This window comes from Notechis scutatus, chromosome 2, assembly GCF_049901735.1.
Source record: "Notechis scutatus isolate UNSWTSFEM ecotype Mainland chromosome 2, rNotScu1.2, whole genome shotgun sequence".
Classification (NCBI taxonomy): domain Eukaryota; kingdom Metazoa; phylum Chordata; class Lepidosauria; order Squamata; family Elapidae; genus Notechis; species Notechis scutatus.
The window spans coordinates 134,345,302-134,365,504 of NC_142010.1; the positions used below are offsets into that span (position 1 = coordinate 134,345,302).

Genomic DNA, 20,203 nt, shown 5'->3' on the forward strand with positions numbered 1-20,203 from the left:
ATATCTTAATACGAGCCATGGTGGCACAGTACTGCAAGCTACTTCTCCTGACTGCCGGTTGCCAGCAGTTCGATCCTGACCAGCTCAAAGTTGACTCAGCCTTCCATTCTTCTGAGGTCAGAAAAATGAGAATCCAGATTGTTGGGGGCAATAGGCTGACTCTGTAAGCCGCTTAGAGAGGACTGTAAAGCATTGTGAAGTGGTATATAAGTTATATAAATAGTAATAGCTATTGCTATTTTATCTCAAATTTTTGCCAATGTAGCATCCTCCAGGTTAGCATGCCGGGTGATGGGGTTTGTGGCCAATACATTGAGGGTGTAATGCTGAATAAATAATGACCCTCCCCCTTTTGTTAAAGCTATTGTTGTATGTGAAAGAACAAGAAGAACAAAAGCCAGGTGTAATCCAGGCTGTTAGGAAATGCTTCTCTGTAACAGCTTCTCCTAAAATATACTTCTGAATTATATTGGGGACATTTCTTAAATTCCAATTGACAGCTTGTAAAAATTAAATAAACTTTTGAGAGTCACTTATAAAAACACCCTAATTCATTTCAACCATACTTCTTTTCCAGAAATAATAAGTAGAACAAAGGCACACAGGGTGGTCAGTTGGGTGTGTATATGCATCCATACATCATTTGTGGCCAGATGTTCTACTGTTTTATGAAGAGGTGCAACTTTTCCATGAAATGAAAGGAGGATTCTTCGTCTCCTCCTTGCCAAATTTTCATTAAATAGAGAGGCATATTTTTTATCAAGAAGAAATTTTGTCCACTTACTACCCTTATACTACATTGATTCATATCATAAAATGGACCATGTTCATGGAATGAACAGTTCCACTTAAAAGGATAGAACATATGTTCAATTTGCAACGTCATGTAATTATATGGACTTTGATAAAAAGTGAACATTGATAATCTGGGTTCATTTGGATAGGAAGGCAATGCAAACATTTCTCATGTGATTTTTCAGAATATTCCGTAAGCGTTAGTTCATTTTAGTATTGAAGTTACTCAAGAAAAATTTAGGAGAATTTGACTGGGATTTTAAAATGTATGTTTGATTGTGAAAGATTGTGGCTCTGCTGTCAGAGGAGTAGCCATCCATATAATTTACCCTAAAAGAGGATTCCGGTAGATTAGATTGTCTGCCATTCTTCGGTATTTATCTTACGGATCTCCTTTTTGCAGTAAATGTGTCTGCAAGAAGGAGATACATGTATAAAAGCATACTCTTGAATGATGTAGTGGTTGTTTGCTATGAATCTATGTTTGCTTCAGCAACCTCATCCCTGATTACATTTGTGTTTGCTTTGGCTATGTTTTTGCATTTGGATCTCCTTTTGTTATTTTGTTAGCTCTGGATTCATAAAGACTGGATGATACACGAAAGGCTGCTCCCTTCCTCTGTTTCATTAGCTTAAAGTGGTGGTGGGTGGAAGGAGCTGTAAGGGAAAGAGGGACTGTGAGCCGCAGAGATGATTCTTGGGCAGGGCAAATGTTTGTATCCAGCTGCCTGGCTAAGAGGCAGAATGCTGCTTTTCACTTCCCTTTGAAGTGAAGTTGCTGAACTATGACTAAGGGAAGTTCCTGTAACTTAAATCATACTGTGGGGCAGTGCTTCAGCTGTGGGAAGATGGAAGAATCAGAAAGTGAAGAGAGATCCTCACACAACTTGGTGAATATGGCTTAAATCTGCCTCATGCAAGGTCCTGGGGAATTTCAGCTGAATTTCTTTCCTCTCGCATTGTTTCAGGAAGGTGATCACACTGGAGAAAGAAGAGAGCCAAACGTATGGGTTTGAGATTCAGGTAAATGTTGAGAGAAAGCCTTCTATTCCTTCCTAAACTTACCTCACAAACGGCTAAGAGGAAGCTTTGTGGGCTGCCCTCAGCAGGAATTGAGGGCAGAGTTTTAAATCACATACCTTGGGGTATTTGCAAATGAGGAAAAAAGTTGCAATACAAATTTCAGACATTACAAAAGCTGAACATTGAGGACTTGGATTTTGAAAGCATTGAATATCAAATCTGAGGAAAATATGACAACATCTTGAATCTGGCCTGTCTCGCTTTTCGGCTGAGTTTGATCTTTGACATTTCAGAGAATGAGAAATGATCCAAATCAGGCAGAATTCATTTCATCTCCCAGCTTGCTATGGCTGTCTAGCTCTTCATGCTGTTTTACCTCATTCATTATAGATTATAGCATCAACCCCTAATCCACCCTTCTCACGCCATAATAATAATTCTTTTTTCCCATCTGGGCAATTTTCAGACTTACGGGCTACACCATCAGGACACAAAACGTGTGGAGATGTTCACTTTTGTTTGCCGGGTTCATGAAAACAGCCCAGCTCAAACAGCAGGCCTTAAACCTGGTAAGAGGCTTCGTTTACTGCTTTGTACTCTTTCACTGGAGCTCGACAGCTGACTGGTAAAATCATCCGGTATGATTCAGATTTCAGGCCTTCCTGGTCTTCAGTGGCCAGTGAGGTTGTCACTCTGTCTTCTTGAACTGCGGATTTCAGGTGCACACTTGTGTAGTTTCTCTGTTTTATTGTTGTTACACAAATGTACTCTCAGGTTCAGCTTATGGTCACTCACTCGCACACTCACAGGCCTGGAAAATGGCCACACTCAATCCCAAATCAACCAAACACTGAGGCAGAAACGGTTTTTTAAAATACACAGAGACTCAGTGAATTTAAAATAACAGCAAACTTTTAATGATATAGTTTTGTTCTTATACATACACAGACACACACACTCATCCACATTTACCCAGCGTCCACTACTAGGCTGCTAGGCACTAGCCAGAGGGACAGAAGCTGCCAAGTCTGGGATCCAAAAACTGGGCAGGTTTCAGGATCCAAAAGCTGGGCAGGTTTCAGGACCACTTTTTGTCCCCTAGAGTTGGTGGGAAGGGGCTTCCCATGCAGGCCCAACTCCTTTGTTGGTGAAACTTGAGGAGGGGCTTGCCATGTGCTCAGGCCCAACTTTTGTCCTTTTGTCCTCTTAAAGACTTGGTTCCTTTCCCTGGGGGAACTTTTCCTGGCTTTTGTCCACGCTGCTTACGTGTCTTCACCACTTTTAAGTATGGTGGCTTTGGCCTAGTCTCACATTGTCTCCACGCTTCTTCCCAACTTTTTACAACTGTAGGGAAGGCTGAGTAGCTCTCTGCTGTGGAAAGGCATTGGAGGACTCCATGACATCACTGACTCCTCTTGTTACTTCACAGAACAGAGCCTGCAAGGCCACAATCTGAGCTCCACAATCTCATTTACTGCCGGACACTCTCCAACTCAGTCTGCTAGTTTTACCAAGCCTCAGGGGTGTGAGCTTCTGTATCAGGCTCCAAGGAGAGGTGCTGAGATCCCAAAGTGAAGGGGTAGAAATTGGAAAGTGCACAGACAGAACTCGCTTAATGACTGTCCTATTCAGCAGTTGTTCAAAGTGACAATGATGCTGAATGAGTAGCTTTACCACCAGTCTTCACAGTTACAACCGTTGTAGCATTCCCACAGTCACATGATCGATATTCAAGCTCTTGGCAACCAGCAAGCATATACGACAGACATACCATCTCCTGTTCACGTGATCATCATTTGAGATCCTAATTCAGTCACTTGATGTCTCGCTTAATGACTTACTGTGAATTGTTTAGCAACTGCAGTTGAAAGCCTGTTGCAATCGCATGGTATTTCACTTAGTCGCTGAGTTACCTTTCCCAGTTGTGGTCACTGTGCAGGGACGATCTGCATTTCCTCACCTCTCGTTATTTAGAATCAAAGGAGACCACAGTTGATGGGGATCATGTGGAATCCTTGCAGATTTCACAGTGGCAGGACTATCCTGTCTAGATTTGACTCTGGATCACCAACATGGGGAACGAGAATTGCCTTCGTTTCCCATGGGAAATAAAAGGAGGGGAGGGGGAAAATGGTATTAGACCAATTTAATATGTCTAAAACAGGGGGGGGGGGAATCAAGAAACCCACACCAGACAGAGCCAGACAGACAGCAACAGGAAAACCTGGCTCTTCTTTTTCCTAACATCATCAGTTTGTCCGGCTGGGATTTCCAGATTTAAAATATGCTAGTTCACCAGGCATTCCTGCTCACTGGAATGTTAGGCATTTTTCTTAACAATCAAAACACTCTACGTTTTCCTCTTAAAAACGGGCAGTGGTTCCATTGTCTCCTGGCCCACAGGACTCATGGAAGAAATGTTGTGCTGTACAATAGCCAAAGAGCAGGGTCTTTCTGAGACAGGCCTGGAATGCAGGCTCCCTCTCCTTGTTCCTTCCTTGCCTGTGTTTCATTGGCTCCTTGTAAAGAGGCTTCAACCAGCTCTGGCTTCACATCACAGGTAACCATGAAGAAGGCTGGGGCGCAGCTTCCATGAGGGTTGCCTTCTTCTCCTCTCCTTCCAGTTGCTGTGCTCTGGAGAGGCAAGCATTGTTATCTTCATTTAAAGCAGGGGTGTCCAACCTTGGCAACTTTAAGACTTGTGGACTTCAACTCCCAGAATTCCTCAGCCAGCAAAGCTGGCTGAGGAATTCTGGGAGTTGAAGTCCACAAGTCTTAAAGTTGCCAAGGTTGGACACCCCTGATTTAAAGCATGCATTTTTTTCAAACTTGTCACATTTAAGATGTATGGATTTCCACTCCCAGAATTCTCCAGCCCGTTGAAATCCATACATTTTAAAGCGGACAGGATTGAAAAACACTGATTTAAAGAGTCAGATTGACAGCAGGCTCAAATGGAGGTGACAGAGTGAGGGAGGCATCCAGATGAATTAGAGTAGGGGTGTCAAACTCAAGGCCCTGTGGGCCAAATCTGGCCAGTGGGGTCCTTAGATTTGGGCCCGGAAACAGCAAAGGACTGGCCTGCAGCGGCTCTGCCAGCAAAAACAGAGTTCGGGTCCCCTCTAAGCTCTGTTTTCACTGGCAGAGGGCTGCAGTAGGCTGAACTAAAAACAAAACAAAAGGAGAAATGTTTCCCCTTTTGCATTTGAGCATCCTAGAAGAGACAGGGAAGGAGAAAGGGAAAGAGGAAAGACAAAGAAAAAGAAGGAAAGATGGGAAGAGAGCAAGGAAGGAAAAAGAAAGAAAAGGGAAGGAAGAAGAAAAGGATGGAAGGAAGGGACAGAGAGAAGGAGGAGATAATGAGAGGAAGGGAGGGTCTGAGGGAAGTCTTGCCTTAGCAATTGGCCATCACAGGTGCCCCCGACATGAGTGACATCAAGCTGGCCACACCCACCCTGGCCACGCCTACCCTGGGCATGCCCCTTGCCCCCCTCCCCCCCACACACACCGAGGTCAAACACAATCCTAGTGCAGCCCTCAATAAAATTGAGTTCGACACCCCTGAATTAGAGGGTTTGGTTGTGCAATGTGGTTACCCTCTTTTCTTCCCATTAAAGTCTGCTTTTCCTGCTTTTTGCACAGAGTGTGTTTTTTAAAAGTACACCTCTCCAAGCTTGGATCACCTTTCCCAATGGCAGGAAATTTTCTGGCTACCAAACAGGTTTTTTTTTTGTGCTCTTATGTAAGCAACCCTAGTCTTCAAAATCATAAGTTGTGCTCAAAAGTTGCAGAACGATCTCAGACGAAATTTGAAAGAATACTCTGTTAACCTTTTCTATGTAGTAATAGATTATCATCATCTGAATCATTTTTTTTTCTGAATGGGAAGATTGCATTGGGAGGTTTAAAATGCTTCTATTTCTCCCTAACACTACATGTATATATGTAGAGACATTCTTTCAGATTATGTATACACACAAACATATACAGTATATAAGCGCTTGTATACATACATACATTCCCCATGTTTCTGTTCTTTTTCCCCCAACCCCAATGTTTTCTTTTTTTTAATTTTTGTCATTTTCTTTAATAAAACAGAGAAGGAGAGATCTAAAAAGTTATGAGTATTTCTTGACTAACATTTCCCCACACTTCTACTATGCCCCTGGCCCTGTCTGAACTCTTGACACATAATTAGAATGCTCAGAATAAAACCAAATCAAAGTGCAATTATGTTGTTTGCATAATTTAAACAGCACTCAAAACAAAATAGTCATTGCCATGTTGGTCTATGGAAACAAAAAACAAAAACAAAAAACCCTGAACCCATACTTACGCAATAATTTTAATAAAGACTAAATAAATACAGGTGTGGGCAAGCTTTTTTGTTCATTTCTTTTAAGCAAAACGTTGCAAAAACCAGGGGAAGGGGAAGAAGTACTTCACCTCTTTTAGTCATGAAGCAGAGATCACAGTCAACTCTTGATTATGGCCATTGTGGATTGAAAGCCTTCTTTGTGTTAGAAGATGTGGGGATCAGGCATACAAGCCCCCCCCCAAAAAAAGTTGGGTGGGTGGGCAGTCTCCATCCATCCCTATCTCCACCACCATCCTTCCAAGCCTGAGAGACCAAAATAAAGAATGTTTTTTGCAGACTTGCAGAAGTGATATCTTAAGTTCCGGTTTTAAGTGTGCAAGCCCGGTACAGATCCTTTGTTCCCCCTGACTCCTTATTGTTGCTTATCTGCTTTGTAGGAGACACAATCACAGGGGTGAATGGGCTTAACGTAGAAGGCATCCGGCACCGTGAGATTGTGGAGATCATCAAAGCATCTGGAAACGTGCTCAGGTAAAAGCCAATTTGATGTATTTAACCAGAACTATCCCTCCACCCTCCCTCTTCCTCCATGTGACACTGCTGTGGTTTCCTAGCCATCACTCATCCCACTTTGTCCCCTGTTCAGGTTAGATACCTTGTATGGTGCATCAATCCGGAGGGCTGAATTGGAGGCTCGCTTGCAGTATCTCAAGGTGAGCGGCATTCAAGCAGGAACATGGCAATGAAATGTTTACAAGTTTGGCTCGGGTGGCTGCCAAGAAGAGGCAACTGTTTTGAATTATATGGCCTGTACATGGACATGAAATGATATCCCAAAACTCAACCTGGGTAACTGCCCTGCAAATATTTGTATAGGCAGAATTACATGGTGTTTTTTTTTTTGCTTTGATCAGGATGCTCCATATTCCTAAAAACCACACAGAAAGCTGTCCTATGCCAAGTGCAATTGCTAGACCATCTGGCTCAGTATTCACTGTAAAAAAACAGCAGTTTTCACAGCATAGGAATCACTAGCGGGAAAGGAGCAAAGCTAAAACTTCTTCCCCTATTCCATCCCCTCCTTCCGTCCTCCCACCCATGAATGTGTCCCTTCCCATTTGCCTTCTGCTCCACCCACTGTGCTCCCTTATTTTGGGGTTCTGTGCAACTCTCCAGCCAAAGAAATTATCTCCTGTATAACAACGTGTTGGAATGGAGAAAATCAGAGGAAAATACAGGGCAGCGCTTGGCAAACTAAAATTTTAAATAGGCATCAGAAGAAAAAAGAATAGTTGTGCAGACCAAGCTAACATTTGTTTTACACTGATCAATAACATTTCCACTTTCCATTGTTGGAAGAAATATCCTTCTGGGTTCAGTTCCAAGTGGGGAAAAAGATGCTGGAAACATGGAGGCTGTTTGGAAGGTTTAATAGTGGACAGGACCACATGGCCTGGAGCTCCAGAGTGAAAAGGAAGGATGATCACATGCTTCAAGCTGAAGGAAGAGATCAAGAAAGGGCTGAGGTGCTGAGAGTGCCTGGGTTTTATAACCTTTGTTGGGATTTGAATTGAAGCTTGTATTCTGATTGGTTGTCAGACTCCCATGAGGCCATGCAGGGGCAACTCTGTAGGCTGTCCTGAGTTCCAGGCTTGGTTGAGCCTTGCTGGATGATTATGCACTGAAAAGGGCTTTTGGCAATTGCTATAGCTTTACCTGGAGATATTTTTTATGTAAAGTATTCTGGCCCAGGCCTTAATGGCCCACCCATTAACAAAGGTGGGGGTGAGTTTCTGCTTCTGAGGTGAGTTTCTGCTTCTGGGTTTCTATTTCTCTTTTTAGGAGAAATATTCTGCCTTTTTAATATTTCCTAGGATATTTCAATTTTCTAGGAGAGGGGTGGGTGCTAACTTCCTCCACCATCAAATGTTTTTCGGCACTATTCACTTTGTTCTATCACAGTAAATGTCATTCCCACCGTTGGTTTTGATGTGTCAGTTTTTCCCAGCAGGAAATTCTTGATCTAGTCTTAATTCTTCATATGCAATATATCCTAACAGCAACAAGAAGGGATGATGATAGATAGCGATACCGGGGCTGAAATTTTGGGCTAGTTCCTTTTTTTCCTTTATATTCTGCTTTTGTTTAAGTGTTCTGTTTAAAAAAAATAGGCGTATGAAGCCTCTGAAGAGGTCTATTTTTCCCTCCATTCCAAGCCCCCCAAAAGAAAGAAAAAAAAAAGTAGTGGGCCTCAAATTGTACCTTTATGAGGTGAGGGACCCTTTAAAAATAGTCTTGTTCCCCATGATTAGAATGTAATTGAAGGTGATTCTGGACCTTGCGAATGGAACACCTACACTGATATAAAATAATACAGTTGGCATAACTAAATTGAGTACATTTTTTTTAACATTGCCTGATTTTTGGATTTTGTTTGTTCTTTATAAATATTACAAAAGAGACAGTGTAGTGTAGTAATTAAGGCATCAGGCTAGAAACCAGCAGACTGTGAGTTTATTTATTTTATTTATTTATTTATTTATTTGATTTGCCAATTGTTTACAAGATAATAAGTATAAATGTATACATAGTTGTGAATACATGAAATGGTTACATATAAGAAAAATAAAAGAATAAGAGAGTTCTAGTCTGATCTTAGGCATGAAGCCAGTTAGGTGACTTTCAGCCAATCCCTTCCTCTCATTCCTAGGAATGTTGACTCAATGGCATTTATCTGTCTGTCTGTCTGTCTTATCATTTATTATCTTTCATCTGTCCATCTCTCATCTGTCTGTCTATCTTATCTATTACCTATCATCTGTCTGTCTACATCTATCTACCTATCTATCTCTAAAAGAAAGAAATTTAAATTAATAATAATGCAGTGCAGCTGTGATTCCTAAGCTACCCCTTTTTTCTCCCGTTGTTCAGAAAGATGCTCTTCATCATCTCCTACCTCATATTTTTCTTATTAGATATTTCATAAACTAAATGTGGAAGTTCTAACCTGCAGAGTCTGCTGATAAATGGAGCCACAGCCTCGTTTATTTGTCGTCTTGAGAATCTACAGTTCTGAGAATTTTTTTTTATGTGTTTAGCAGGAAGCCTCCCTCTCCTTGAGAAGTAGGTGGGCCATTAGTGTCATTTAGAAACCAGCAGGTAGTTGGACAATAGGCTGCAACTCTTCTCCTACGTCAGGCTTTTAATTCGGTCTTTTTGCAGCCCATAAATTTCCAGCTCTTGCCTATTGGATTCCTTGGGAAAAAACAAAAAACCTTTCCCGAACGAGAAGCTATCTGCTCTACCCACAGAGCAAATAAAAAAAGGAAGGATGTGATTTAAGGAGGATGGCTCACCAGCAGTCGAGCACCACTTGAAGGAGATTTTAACTAGATACATAGCCTTGACTGATCCTTGCTGCCGTTTGTAATGTCGGTTTCTTTCCATTGCAGCAAACGCTCTATGAAAAATGGGGAGAATACCGGTCATTGATGGTCCAGGAGCAGCGCTTGGTCCATGGTGAGTGTCAGAAGAATGTCAGCATATTTTTTTTTGTGATTGTCTTCTAGGTCACGGAGAGGGGAACCAAATCTGACTGAAGGGGCTGGCAGCAGAAAGACATATTCTATGGTTTACAGACCACTCTTGGCTGTGTTGGTGTAACCCATTCTAGGCGAGTGTTTCTGGGAATTGAAGCCCGTGCGAATTATAGTTATTGAGGTCGAGAAACACTAAGCCAAACCAAGATTACCACAAAGTGTGGATCCAAAGTCTGGATCGGTTCTTCTCTTTGGGAGAACAAGCAGGTTCCTGCATTCCCTTCAGTAATTGTTTGCTCTTTTCTGGTAGGGATTGTGGTTAAAGACCCCAGCATCTATGATACGTTGGAGTCTGTGCGCTCCTGCCTGTACGGCTCTACACCCTACGGGATGCTGTTGAGAGGAGCTGGGAGTACTTACAGCAGCGTGGGCTGTGTCAGCACGGCCACTGATGAGACCGAGGAATCTCTTTACCAGACTTGCTTCTTTGACTCTGCCGACTCCCTGGACATTGTCCCCGCAGCGGCCCAGTCTTCACGCCCCAAGACGACATTAACCCGCAGCATCAGCGTCAAATGCACCACAACCACCACCACCAACGGAGAGGCCTGTTTCTGGGACAAGTGCAGAGAACCAAAGAACTCTGCGGTCACGTCAAGGCCCCCCAAAAGCAAACAGGGAAGCTTCCGCAAGAGATTCCTCAAGTTTATTCCTGGGTTGAACCGCTCTTTGGAGGAAGAGGAGAGCCAGTTGTAAAAGGACATTCTCATTGGGGAAAGCAAAGCGCAGTTTTCAGCTGTGAGGCCGGCTGCCTCTGCTTGCTCTGGTCTCTATTTATTTATTTATTTGATTGACAGAGGACTGGGCTTCTGAACGCCAGCAGACCAGCTCTTTGGAAATGCAGGTTGCAATCCACGCTGGACTTTTGGAAGAATAATTCATCAACCTGGGTGGGAGAGGGGGGGGTTGTTACAGTGGGTCTTCAACGTCCTAGGAAGAAACGGGTGGCGGGGAGAAAAAAAGACCTCAAAAGAAAAAAAATCGTAGCACATCGTGAGGCCAAAGAAGTACACGTGATTTTGTATACTTCATTCACGCGAGGGTGGTTTTGGTTTGGGGGTGTTTTTCAGGAATTGGCATAAAGCAGTCTCTTTGAGTTATCGGGTGGTTCTTTGTCATTGTGGGCCATAGGGTGACTTTTAGAAATGGAAACAGAACATTATTATTGGTTTAACTAGCAGGGATAATTTAAAAAGAAAACTGGAATGTTTGGTTTGGGTTTGTACATTGGGTGGTTTTTGTTAGGACTTAATGAGGGGGACATTAGAAGAACCAGCATGTTAACTTAGCCTAGAGCATGAAGTAGCATTTGAGGTTTAGTCAGATAGAGAAAACTCAGATCTGAGGCAAAAAGTAGAAGGCAAGAGCTACCGACACCTTTTATTGGACACGCATTGGGACTTCAAGTCCCAGAATTCCCGTTTAATCCCCTTGAATTTGGCCACGCTGGCTGGAAATTTGCATTACATTTAGAAGGGTATAGGATGGAGTGAGCTGCTTAGGTGGCCACGAAGTAGCGAGAACTCCCAAGATATTTCTGCATTTTGGTTTTGTGTTTTTAAGCATTGAAAGACAAGACTGCCAGGCATTTTATGCACATCAAGTTCAATCTTTCCCTTACACTTGGGGCCAGGTCAATTCTAAGATAGGCTTAGAAGAAGGAACACAGTTCACTTTGCGAGTCCATGTCCTGCAGTCAGTCCACATGTCTATAGCAGCAGATACTCCTGCTGGGAAGGCCTATGAATTCATTGATTGAGCTGTAAATGTTTGGGGAACTCCCTTCCAACCCCTCCCCCTATACACAGTTTGTATAAATGTGGTTTCTGAGCTGTTCTATATCTATATCTGCTCTGGGGAGCCACATCCTGTCTGTCTCATTGCCTCCAGATTCTGCAGCAATTCCCCACAACTTCCCTCCAGTCTTTAAAAAAATCCAGATGTTATTACACATTTTTCCTCTCCTTGTTCATCTAGAGCAACTTTGAAAGGAAAAGTTATAAGAAAAGACCGTGGTGATGTTAACATTTTTTCTTTCTTTCAGTGTACCTAATTTCTACTTGAAAGGCCAATAGGAACTACAACATTTAAATTCAATTTATTCCAGTTTTACCAACTTTTCTCCAAGTCTGCAAAAGATTGGCTCTGTCAGGAGTCCCCACTTTGCTCCTGCTGAATTATACAGTAATTCTCAGAACTGCTTAGGAAGGGAAACAGTGGAAGTCAAATAAGTGCCGAACTTTAAAGATCTGGATCCAGATTTTGCAGGGTAGCTAGTTATTATGAAGGTCAGGCGCTAGGCAGAATGAAATTTGTGGTTACCCTGCTCAAATCCCAGCACAGCATCTTTCTCAGAATTGCTTAAAACTATTGAAGGAGAAAGGGAGAGGGGGACATGGACAAGCATAGACATAAAGAGTCTTGTTACGTTGGCTGAAAAAATGGGAATTGTAATCCAGCATATCTGGAAGGTGCCAGGTTGAGGAAGGCTGGACGAACCTTAGACAAAACAAAAAGAGGTATTTGTCTAAAACTTAGGCAAAAGGTGATTTGTGATCTTCCATATGCCACAGCACTACAACTCCCAGCCCCCTTTATTATCCGCTATGCCAGCAAAGGCTCTTGGGAATTGTAGTTTAGCGACATTTGGTGAGCCACATCTCTGGCCTTAAGTGAAGTCCCTCAGAACAGAACTGTGCCTCTGAAAACAAGCTTCGAGTCTGACTGTTCCAACCTCTCACCAGCAAAATGCCTTGTGTGAGGGAAACCAAAGGGCAGCTTTCTGGTTTTTTTTGTTTTTAACTTTATCTCAGGAAGTAGCTGCAGGAAGAGAGGAGGAGGGGTGACACAGCGCAGACGGGAAAAGAGTGGCCGTTGTATACCCTGACAGATATTTCTCAAAAGAGATGTTAAGTGGGGGGAAAGCAACAAACAAACAAAGCAAGGCCAGCAATTTAGGGAGGCACCATGTGCCAATAACTGTATGCATAAAAACCTGATTCAGAGTTGGATTTTTGTACAGACGTGCAGCAATGTTTCCACTGTAAACTTTTGGATAAAACTTGTGAGATGTTTTGCATTCAGACAGTCGTGCTCTCATTTTCTATTGGTCTTACAAACGGCAATGAAGGCCTTGGAACTCTTCAACCATCTGCTGCTGGACTTTCTCAAGAAACCGAGGAAAGTGACCTCTTGATTTGAAAGTTCTTCAAGCTGCCAAGAAGACTTGGGTCGTCAAAGGGCAAGGTATTAATGCTGCCCAGTCCAGGCCAAGGCCAATTGTCTTATTGGGTTGGAAGAACAGAATTTAGAGGAGAGATGGGGAATGATGACTTGTGGACTTCAACTCCCAGAATTCCTGAGCCAACCATGCTGGATCAGGAATTCAGGGAGTTGAAGTCCTTCTTCTTGTGCCATATCCATCATCGGACTTTGTCGATCATGTTGGTGACCCTATTTTTATCAATAGCTGCACAAAAAAGTGCTGCTGAGTTTTGACCAAACCAGTCCTTTGGGTGTTGAAGTCACGATGTTCTTCTTCTGCCTGGACCTTGTTTGCCTTCAATCTTTCCCTAGAGGATTAAGCGAAGTATGCCGTATTTTTCCGGGTGTCGCATCACATGTCCAAAATATTCTAACTTTCACTTTTTTATGGTTTTGATGATTTCCCTTGGCTTTCCCAGGTGGCTTATCCCCTCCTCATTTCTGTTGAAGTCCACAAGTCATAAAAGGGCCATCGTTCCCCATCCCTGATTTAGAGAGTAGGAGCTTCTCTGGATGTTCTGCTGCCAAAGCTTTTGAGGTTATCCAGCTGTTGCTGAGCCCCAAGTGACCCAGTTGTTCTTCAGCATTCCTTCGTGATGCTGAGTCCACACATTCCCTTCCCCGCAGCCTCTGGCTTCTTTTGCAGCCAAGCGGTTCCCAATTGGGTGGCTCGGCTTCTGCCTGTGAAACCTATGACCTCAATCTAGATCCAAAGCAGTGTAGTTAAATTTAACTTTGGACAGAACAGGGGTCATCTTGCCTCTGTATTGAAATGACTGTGGCATGGCCTTGGTCCTCTGACTGAAGATGTAGGTTTCCATCCAGGCTTGGACACGTTGTATGGAAAATCCTGAATTTGGCTGAACTCAGGGCTTCTTGACATGAAGTGTAGTGCTGTTAGTAGCACTTTTCACCTTCCAGCAACCGGATGCCTGATAAGAGATCATTCTTGACTTATTCCAGGAAGCTCATTGTGATAAAATCTAAAGTCGGAGGGGAAGAGGGCACCCTCTAAAACAGAAGATAAGTATGTACTTACAACCACTGGTTCTGCTATTCATACCTATAAGCACTAGTTCCATTGCACTGTACATTTACAAGAATTCTGTATTTGCAAACATGGCTTGAATTCAGTAAATGCACCACACAGAGCTCTGTGTGTGAGAAAGAAATGCATAGAGATAATACACAAGCACACATTCCCCAACCAGATACTGAGCAACTACACCGTGTAACATGTTATGCATATTACAGAAATCAGGCCCACTGCATTTTAATTTCTGGTGAAAGAAGCCAAAATTACAGTTCTAGTGACATGAAGCTATTTTCAATCAATAATTGAGTTCTTATATTAAGATATGGTTTGTTCAACCATGGTTTCTTGAAGAAATCACAGTTATTCTCACACTACGCTGTTATGCCAAAGTCAAGAGAATTCTGACCATTTCCAATGAGAGGCATTCCTAAAGCTTGATATAAATCATTACAACTTATGACCACAATTTGGACAAGAACTTCCCTTGCTAAGCAAGGCGGTTGTTAAGTGAGTTCTGCCCAATTTTACAACCTTTTTGGCTGCAATTGTTAAATGAGTCTGGCTTTCCCATTGCCTTAGCTTGTTGGAAGCCAGCTGGGAAGGTCGCAAATGGAGATCACATGACCTCATTGGTCAAATGTGTGCTAGTTGCCAAGCACCAGAATGTTGATCGCATGACCCCAGGGATGATGTGATGGTTGTAGGTGTGTGAATCACTTGTCAGTCTTTTTTTTTTTTTTCAGTGCCATTGCAATTTCAAATGGTTGTTAAATGAATGGTTGTGAGTTGAGGATTACTTACAAAACTGAAAAGAACTCTTAGTCACAAGTCTGTGCTTCTGGTTTTGCCTTTTTAAATCCATCCTTGTCAGCACTTGGAGGGAGATTCAACCACTTGCATTCTTGCAAAAACCTCCTAGATTAATTAAGGTGGCCTGTTGAGATTCTTCTCTCCAATTAGCAATAGCAACAGACGTATATACCGCTTCACAGTGCTTTTATGGCCCTCTCTAAGTGGTTTACAGAGTCAGCATATTGCCACCCCCCCAACAATCTGGGTCCTCGCTTTACCGACCTTGGAAGGATGGAAGGCTGAGTCAACCTTGAACTGGTCAGGACTGAACTGCTGGCAGTCGTCAGAGTTAGCCTGCAATACTGCATTCTAACCGCTGCGCCACCACAGCTCTCTTTAGCAGTATATTAAAACTTTACCTCGGGAGAGTGGGCAGCGGTGGTGGTAGTGATAACACCTTAAAAAGTGGACAGCTGGAACTTTTTGAAAGAGAAAGTCTAGCATAGGTCTGTTCTCTAGAAAGACCACCTTCCCATTAGAGCAGGGGTCCCCAACCACCGGTCCGCGGACCGGTCCCGGTCTGCGGAACAACTCCTACCGGGCTGCGGCTTGCTGGGCGCCGCTATCTTTTTTTTCATGAAAAAGTGCTTCCGGTGAGCACTTTTTCATCAAAAAAAGATGGCGCCCAGCTGATGCCGGTACCGGGCCGCGGTGTCAAAAAGGTTGGGGATCACTGCATTAGAGTACTTTGGTTGGCATGTCATTACCCCCAAAACCACCTGTTTTGCCTTTTTTTTTTAAAAAAAGCTACCTTCAAAAACTGGGAATGCTCATGCTTTTCTACTAAGTTCACCAAGATTCTTGTCCTTGTTTTCAGCCAAAGACACCTAATAAACAGCAAATTAATTGGCTGTTTGGCAGACCAGGGGTTGAGGAGGCTTAGGCAGTATCCTAGTGCTAATTAACTTAAAGGGGGCCCCCGCCCTCACCCCATCTGTCACCTGCCATGTGGAGACCAACTGTTTTGCTTGTTCAGATGAATACATGCTTAGCTGGGTGTTTCAGGCCCCTTGGCAAAGCCTTTTCCACTAATCTCAGTCAGTACACCTGGGAATAAGCCAGGTTTACAAACCTCTCTCTCTTTCCAACTCCATCTTTCCAACTCCTAGCCCAAGGAAGATAGCCCCTTTTTCCTCAGGTCTTTCTGGCTGTGCGCTTAACAACTGCCTGAAGACCAGATATCAGCAAGGAGAGCTTTCAAGATTTTGACTAGCATTATCCTAGCTAAGCTGCAGGATGGAGTCGGGGGGGGCATGGGGGGAAGGGGAAAATATTGTGGCTAGTTCCACCACACATCATGCTGTATTGGAAGGCAGTTTGTTTTTCTTCTAAGTGGGAACCCTAATCCCCATCAGCCTCTAGCTTTAAGATAAAGTTGCAGACAACCTGCTTTTATTAAGAGAGATCTGTAACAGCAGAGCTGAGTCGTTTTGAGGGAATTCAGCATGCTCTCTGGCGGGGCCCCTTTTCCTGAGAGAAAATGGCTGCAACAGTTCGCCTTGCAGAGCTGAGGATGAACGCTGCCACTGTACAGTCATTAATAAAGCGCCTTCTGTATATAAAATACCTTTGGTGTCGTTTTGGGAAATTTACAAAAGGTAGCTTCAGAGACCATTGACTGAAATGCCAGGCATAACAGCATGCAGGTGATACAGAAAAATTGGATCCAGCCTCGCCATGTTGAAGTCAGGACTCTTTGAGTTCCAATTTACAAAATCCAATACCTGAAGCTTGACTCCTGCAGGGGAGATGATTCAGTACTTCAGGCCAAGAGTGGACGACCGTGCAGCCTAAGTCTGTTGGGAATTGTAATTTCACTGTCTGAAGGCTGCTGGTGCCCCATTGCTGGCTGATGAATATGAATGCAAATAGCCTTCTCTGAGCAGAGACAGTTATAGCTGGGCTTGAGAGTACAAACCAACCCATCAAGGTCGGCTGGATCAAACTGCTGTTTTCCTCTCTTCAAAGTTTCAAACTTTTGTTCCTTTGTTGGAGAATATCTGCTCCTGCACTTAGGGCAAAACACATACGTGCACAGAACTGGACTGACAAAAGTGGTGTCATTGGGATTTTATTTATTTATTAAAATGGTTTGCTGCCCATCTCACCACAGGGTTCTTTCCTTGGGGATCTTATTTCAATACTGGCAGAAGGGGCATGCTGCACAGACTGCAACCAAGGGATTTTGACCGATGGCAGGGTGCAAGAGGTTTCTGCCATGACCCCTGACCTTTGGGACATTGTGTCCCTCGAGGTAAGATCCACCCCCATCAACCTGGCTCTAGCTGTAAATGTCACTAAGATTCTTCACCCGGTGTGTCTTTGCCCAAATACCCTGTTTCACCTGGCCTTATTATATGAGAAACACGGTAGATCCAAACTGTAAAGGTAAATTAATATCTCTTTATGCATAAAAAGAGACACATTCCCCCTCCCCAATGGATACAAGGCAAAGGGCCACTTAGAAAGGTTGGCTTGCTTGATCACTTTATATACAGTTCCAACATATTGGGTTTGGAATTGGATTGTGTTCCTTCATTGGTTAGCATCATTTGACTCAGCTGTGATCTAATAAGCACGCTCAGTAGCTTGATATATACTATGTAATATTTCATAGCATCCCATAACATTCTTCGCTTGATCTTGTTAATGCCCAATTGCATATTTAGGGATTGAGTTTTGCACATTATAATTAATTTTGGAGTTACTAAAGTTCAAATTTTTTGTACAGACCTTGCCTTCAGCTGGTTTGGGCTGGTCCTTATCAGAATTTCACCTTCTTGCTTGTTACTTCAAAGAACTAGAAATATTAATCAAAGGCACTCCTAATTACTGAAAATATTGCTCAAAGCCCCCCGCTTTTACTGCTTCCATCAGCAGGTTGGCTTGGAGCCCTGCTGGGGGCGTTTTGCGTTGTAGGTGGCTGGTGGAGCAAAGGAGAAGATCTTTGTACCACTTACGTACTTGCTTTCTAGTTTTAGCAACAAAAGTGGCTGCACAGAATAGCACCTATAGGGAATCTGCAGGTGATGACCTAGGTAAGACAAGACTATTGGGAGGTGGGCGTTGGTGGTTCCTACGCAGTCATGAGCAGGAGATGAAGTAAGGGAGAAGGTTAAGTCTATAAATAGCACAAAGAAACCACTTGTACTAAGCAGGTGTTGCTGATATCAAAACACTCACCTGGCCCCCATTGCCATAGTACGTGGACACCTGGCAGCTCTATTTACAATACTATAGTGTCACTTTACTTTAATCTGTGCTGCAAAGCTCCAGATCCTGGGTTTTCCAGATTTCCACAGGCTAGGAGCCCTACAAAAAAAACCCAAGAAAAAAGAAAAATGGCTACTTTTATTTAAAAAATTCTTTGCAGTAAATTATTTTCCATCATTATACCAATAAACATTTCAGGTTTTAAGATGGAGCCTCTGTAAGGGGGAGGAAGTGGAATAATCCATTTTATATGCTGGCAAATTAGCTGTTTCTTGATATGTTCTATGAGCCGCTCTGAAAAATCTATCTACTTTTTCAAATTAAAATTTTCATTCCATAGAAAACCATTTTTAGCGACATATATTAATCTAAACATTTTTGAAGTGCAGTATAATATGCATTATGATTACAGTTCCAGTGCATCAGATTCTTAAAACTAGCATAATATAAGGTTTGTATTATTTAAATTCTCAATATGATACCCATTAATGTCAATGTGTCAAATTTTATTTGATGGATTTAAAAAAACAAATGAAGAAATCTGAATCAAGGCTATTTTATAGCTTACTCTACCATTTTGTTTCCTGGCTCATCACGTTTCCAATCTGCCTCAGTTGAAAAACTACCCCTTTTTACTTTGAACAGGAGTCAACAATGTTAAAATGTGTGGACTTCAAGTCCCAGAATCTGGAAATTGAACTCTACCCATTTTCAATTTGTCAAGATTGATAAACACTGAACTACTGTACACAGTTACTATTGTTAGTGACAACCTGAGCGAAATTGTAAGGAGTTTTGTAATATCATCCAATGTTCCTGCGGCAATATTAAGTCTGCCTACAGTAACAATATGCTCTCATACTGCATAATGTGCAAAAAGAAAGAGAAAAAGGTATCACTATGGCTTATAGTTTTTCAACTGTGCTTCAATTCTAACCAAAATTCCCTCATAAAAATTTTAGGCCCAGGAGGGAACCTACCGTCTGGTGCCATTGGGATCCATTTGTCTTTCTGGGCTAATAGCAGCTTGTCACTCATTGCGTAACCACAACCACAGAGTTGGAAACTTTTCCATTCTGTTCTGCAGTTCTTTGTATTTGCTTCCTGGTCCTAGTCTAAAAAGTTACTCTGAGAAACTCAAACACCCTTCTATGTAATTATACTTTAGCAACTTCTCAGAGGAAAGGAATGGAAAAATCGAGGTTCCCCGTTAGTTGCTGAGTTTTAAATCCCATCATCTGGAGCTGTTAGTAGTGCTGGGTGGGGCTGAAGGAATGGGGAAGATTAGAGATTACTAATGCCTGACATAAAGATATTACTGCATTTTATTTTATTTTTTGTTATTCAACCAACACTTTAGCTAAGTGCTTGTTCTGTAGTTTAATAGTTTATATTAAGTTTTTAAAGCATTTGAAAAACCTAATGTATTTAGGATATTACTAATGAATTTAGGATATTACTAATTGACATTTAAATTCTATATCAGAGGTGAAATATCTTATTTGATTTATTATTATAGTTCCTCCTACTTTTATAAATGCCTTCTGTTTGAAATTCTGGAAACTATACTTAAAGATTCTTTAAACTATTCTTACCAAATTTACAAAAATTCTCAGCCAAGAATGTATTGCATACACAAAAATACATTGAATTCACTTTATAAACTGAATTCTCTCAAGTGTTTGTTATCTTGGCCTCAAGAAGCCACCTTGCAGACTGTATGAGGAGTCCTGCAGAGAAGTTGAGAAATATATACATTTATTTAAAAATAAAGCTATTCCTTTACCAAATATTGAGGTGAGACTGAGTTCAACTGGTGATACATTAGGGAAAAAAACAGTGGGGAAATTAGACTGATATTAACATTTGCCACACAGCTTCCACCTCAGCTGCTACTACTAGTGTCTTCTATAATCCATCCTTGTACACCCATGTTGAACAATCACAACTGCTTTAAGAAAATGGTGACCTTTTATCACACACATGCATTACATCTTACTAAGAGGGAAGGAATCATACACTAAAACTCTTAGGCTGCAGTACACTGCTATATGAAAGTTGGTACCTTTCCAAATTTTGCTTCCCCAGGACATGACATCATAT

The 20,203-nt window shown here is 42.2% G+C and overlaps 1 protein-coding gene and 1 long non-coding RNA gene across 2 annotated transcripts in view; one reads left to right on the top strand and one right to left on the bottom strand.

The window, feature by feature from the left end:
• The window catches only part of TAMALIN (trafficking regulator and scaffold protein tamalin), a 31,085-nt gene extending 18,267 nt beyond the window's left edge, over window positions 1-12,818 (top strand). Inside the window, exons 3-8 of the mRNA XM_026679998.2 lie at window positions 1,764-1,818; window positions 2,285-2,387; window positions 6,574-6,667; window positions 6,783-6,849; window positions 9,589-9,655; window positions 9,986-12,818. Of these exons, the coding sequence (XP_026535783.1) occupies window positions 1,764-1,818; window positions 2,285-2,387; window positions 6,574-6,667; window positions 6,783-6,849; window positions 9,589-9,655; window positions 9,986-10,431 (832 nt within the window). The 3' untranslated portion in view covers window positions 10,432-12,818. The remainder of the gene's footprint in view (window positions 1-1,763; window positions 1,819-2,284; window positions 2,388-6,573; window positions 6,668-6,782; window positions 6,850-9,588; window positions 9,656-9,985) is intronic.
• LOC148132257 (uncharacterized) overlaps window positions 1-20,203 on the bottom strand; it is a 308,260-nt gene that overhangs the window by 157,044 nt on the left and 131,013 nt on the right. The window lies entirely within an intron of this gene.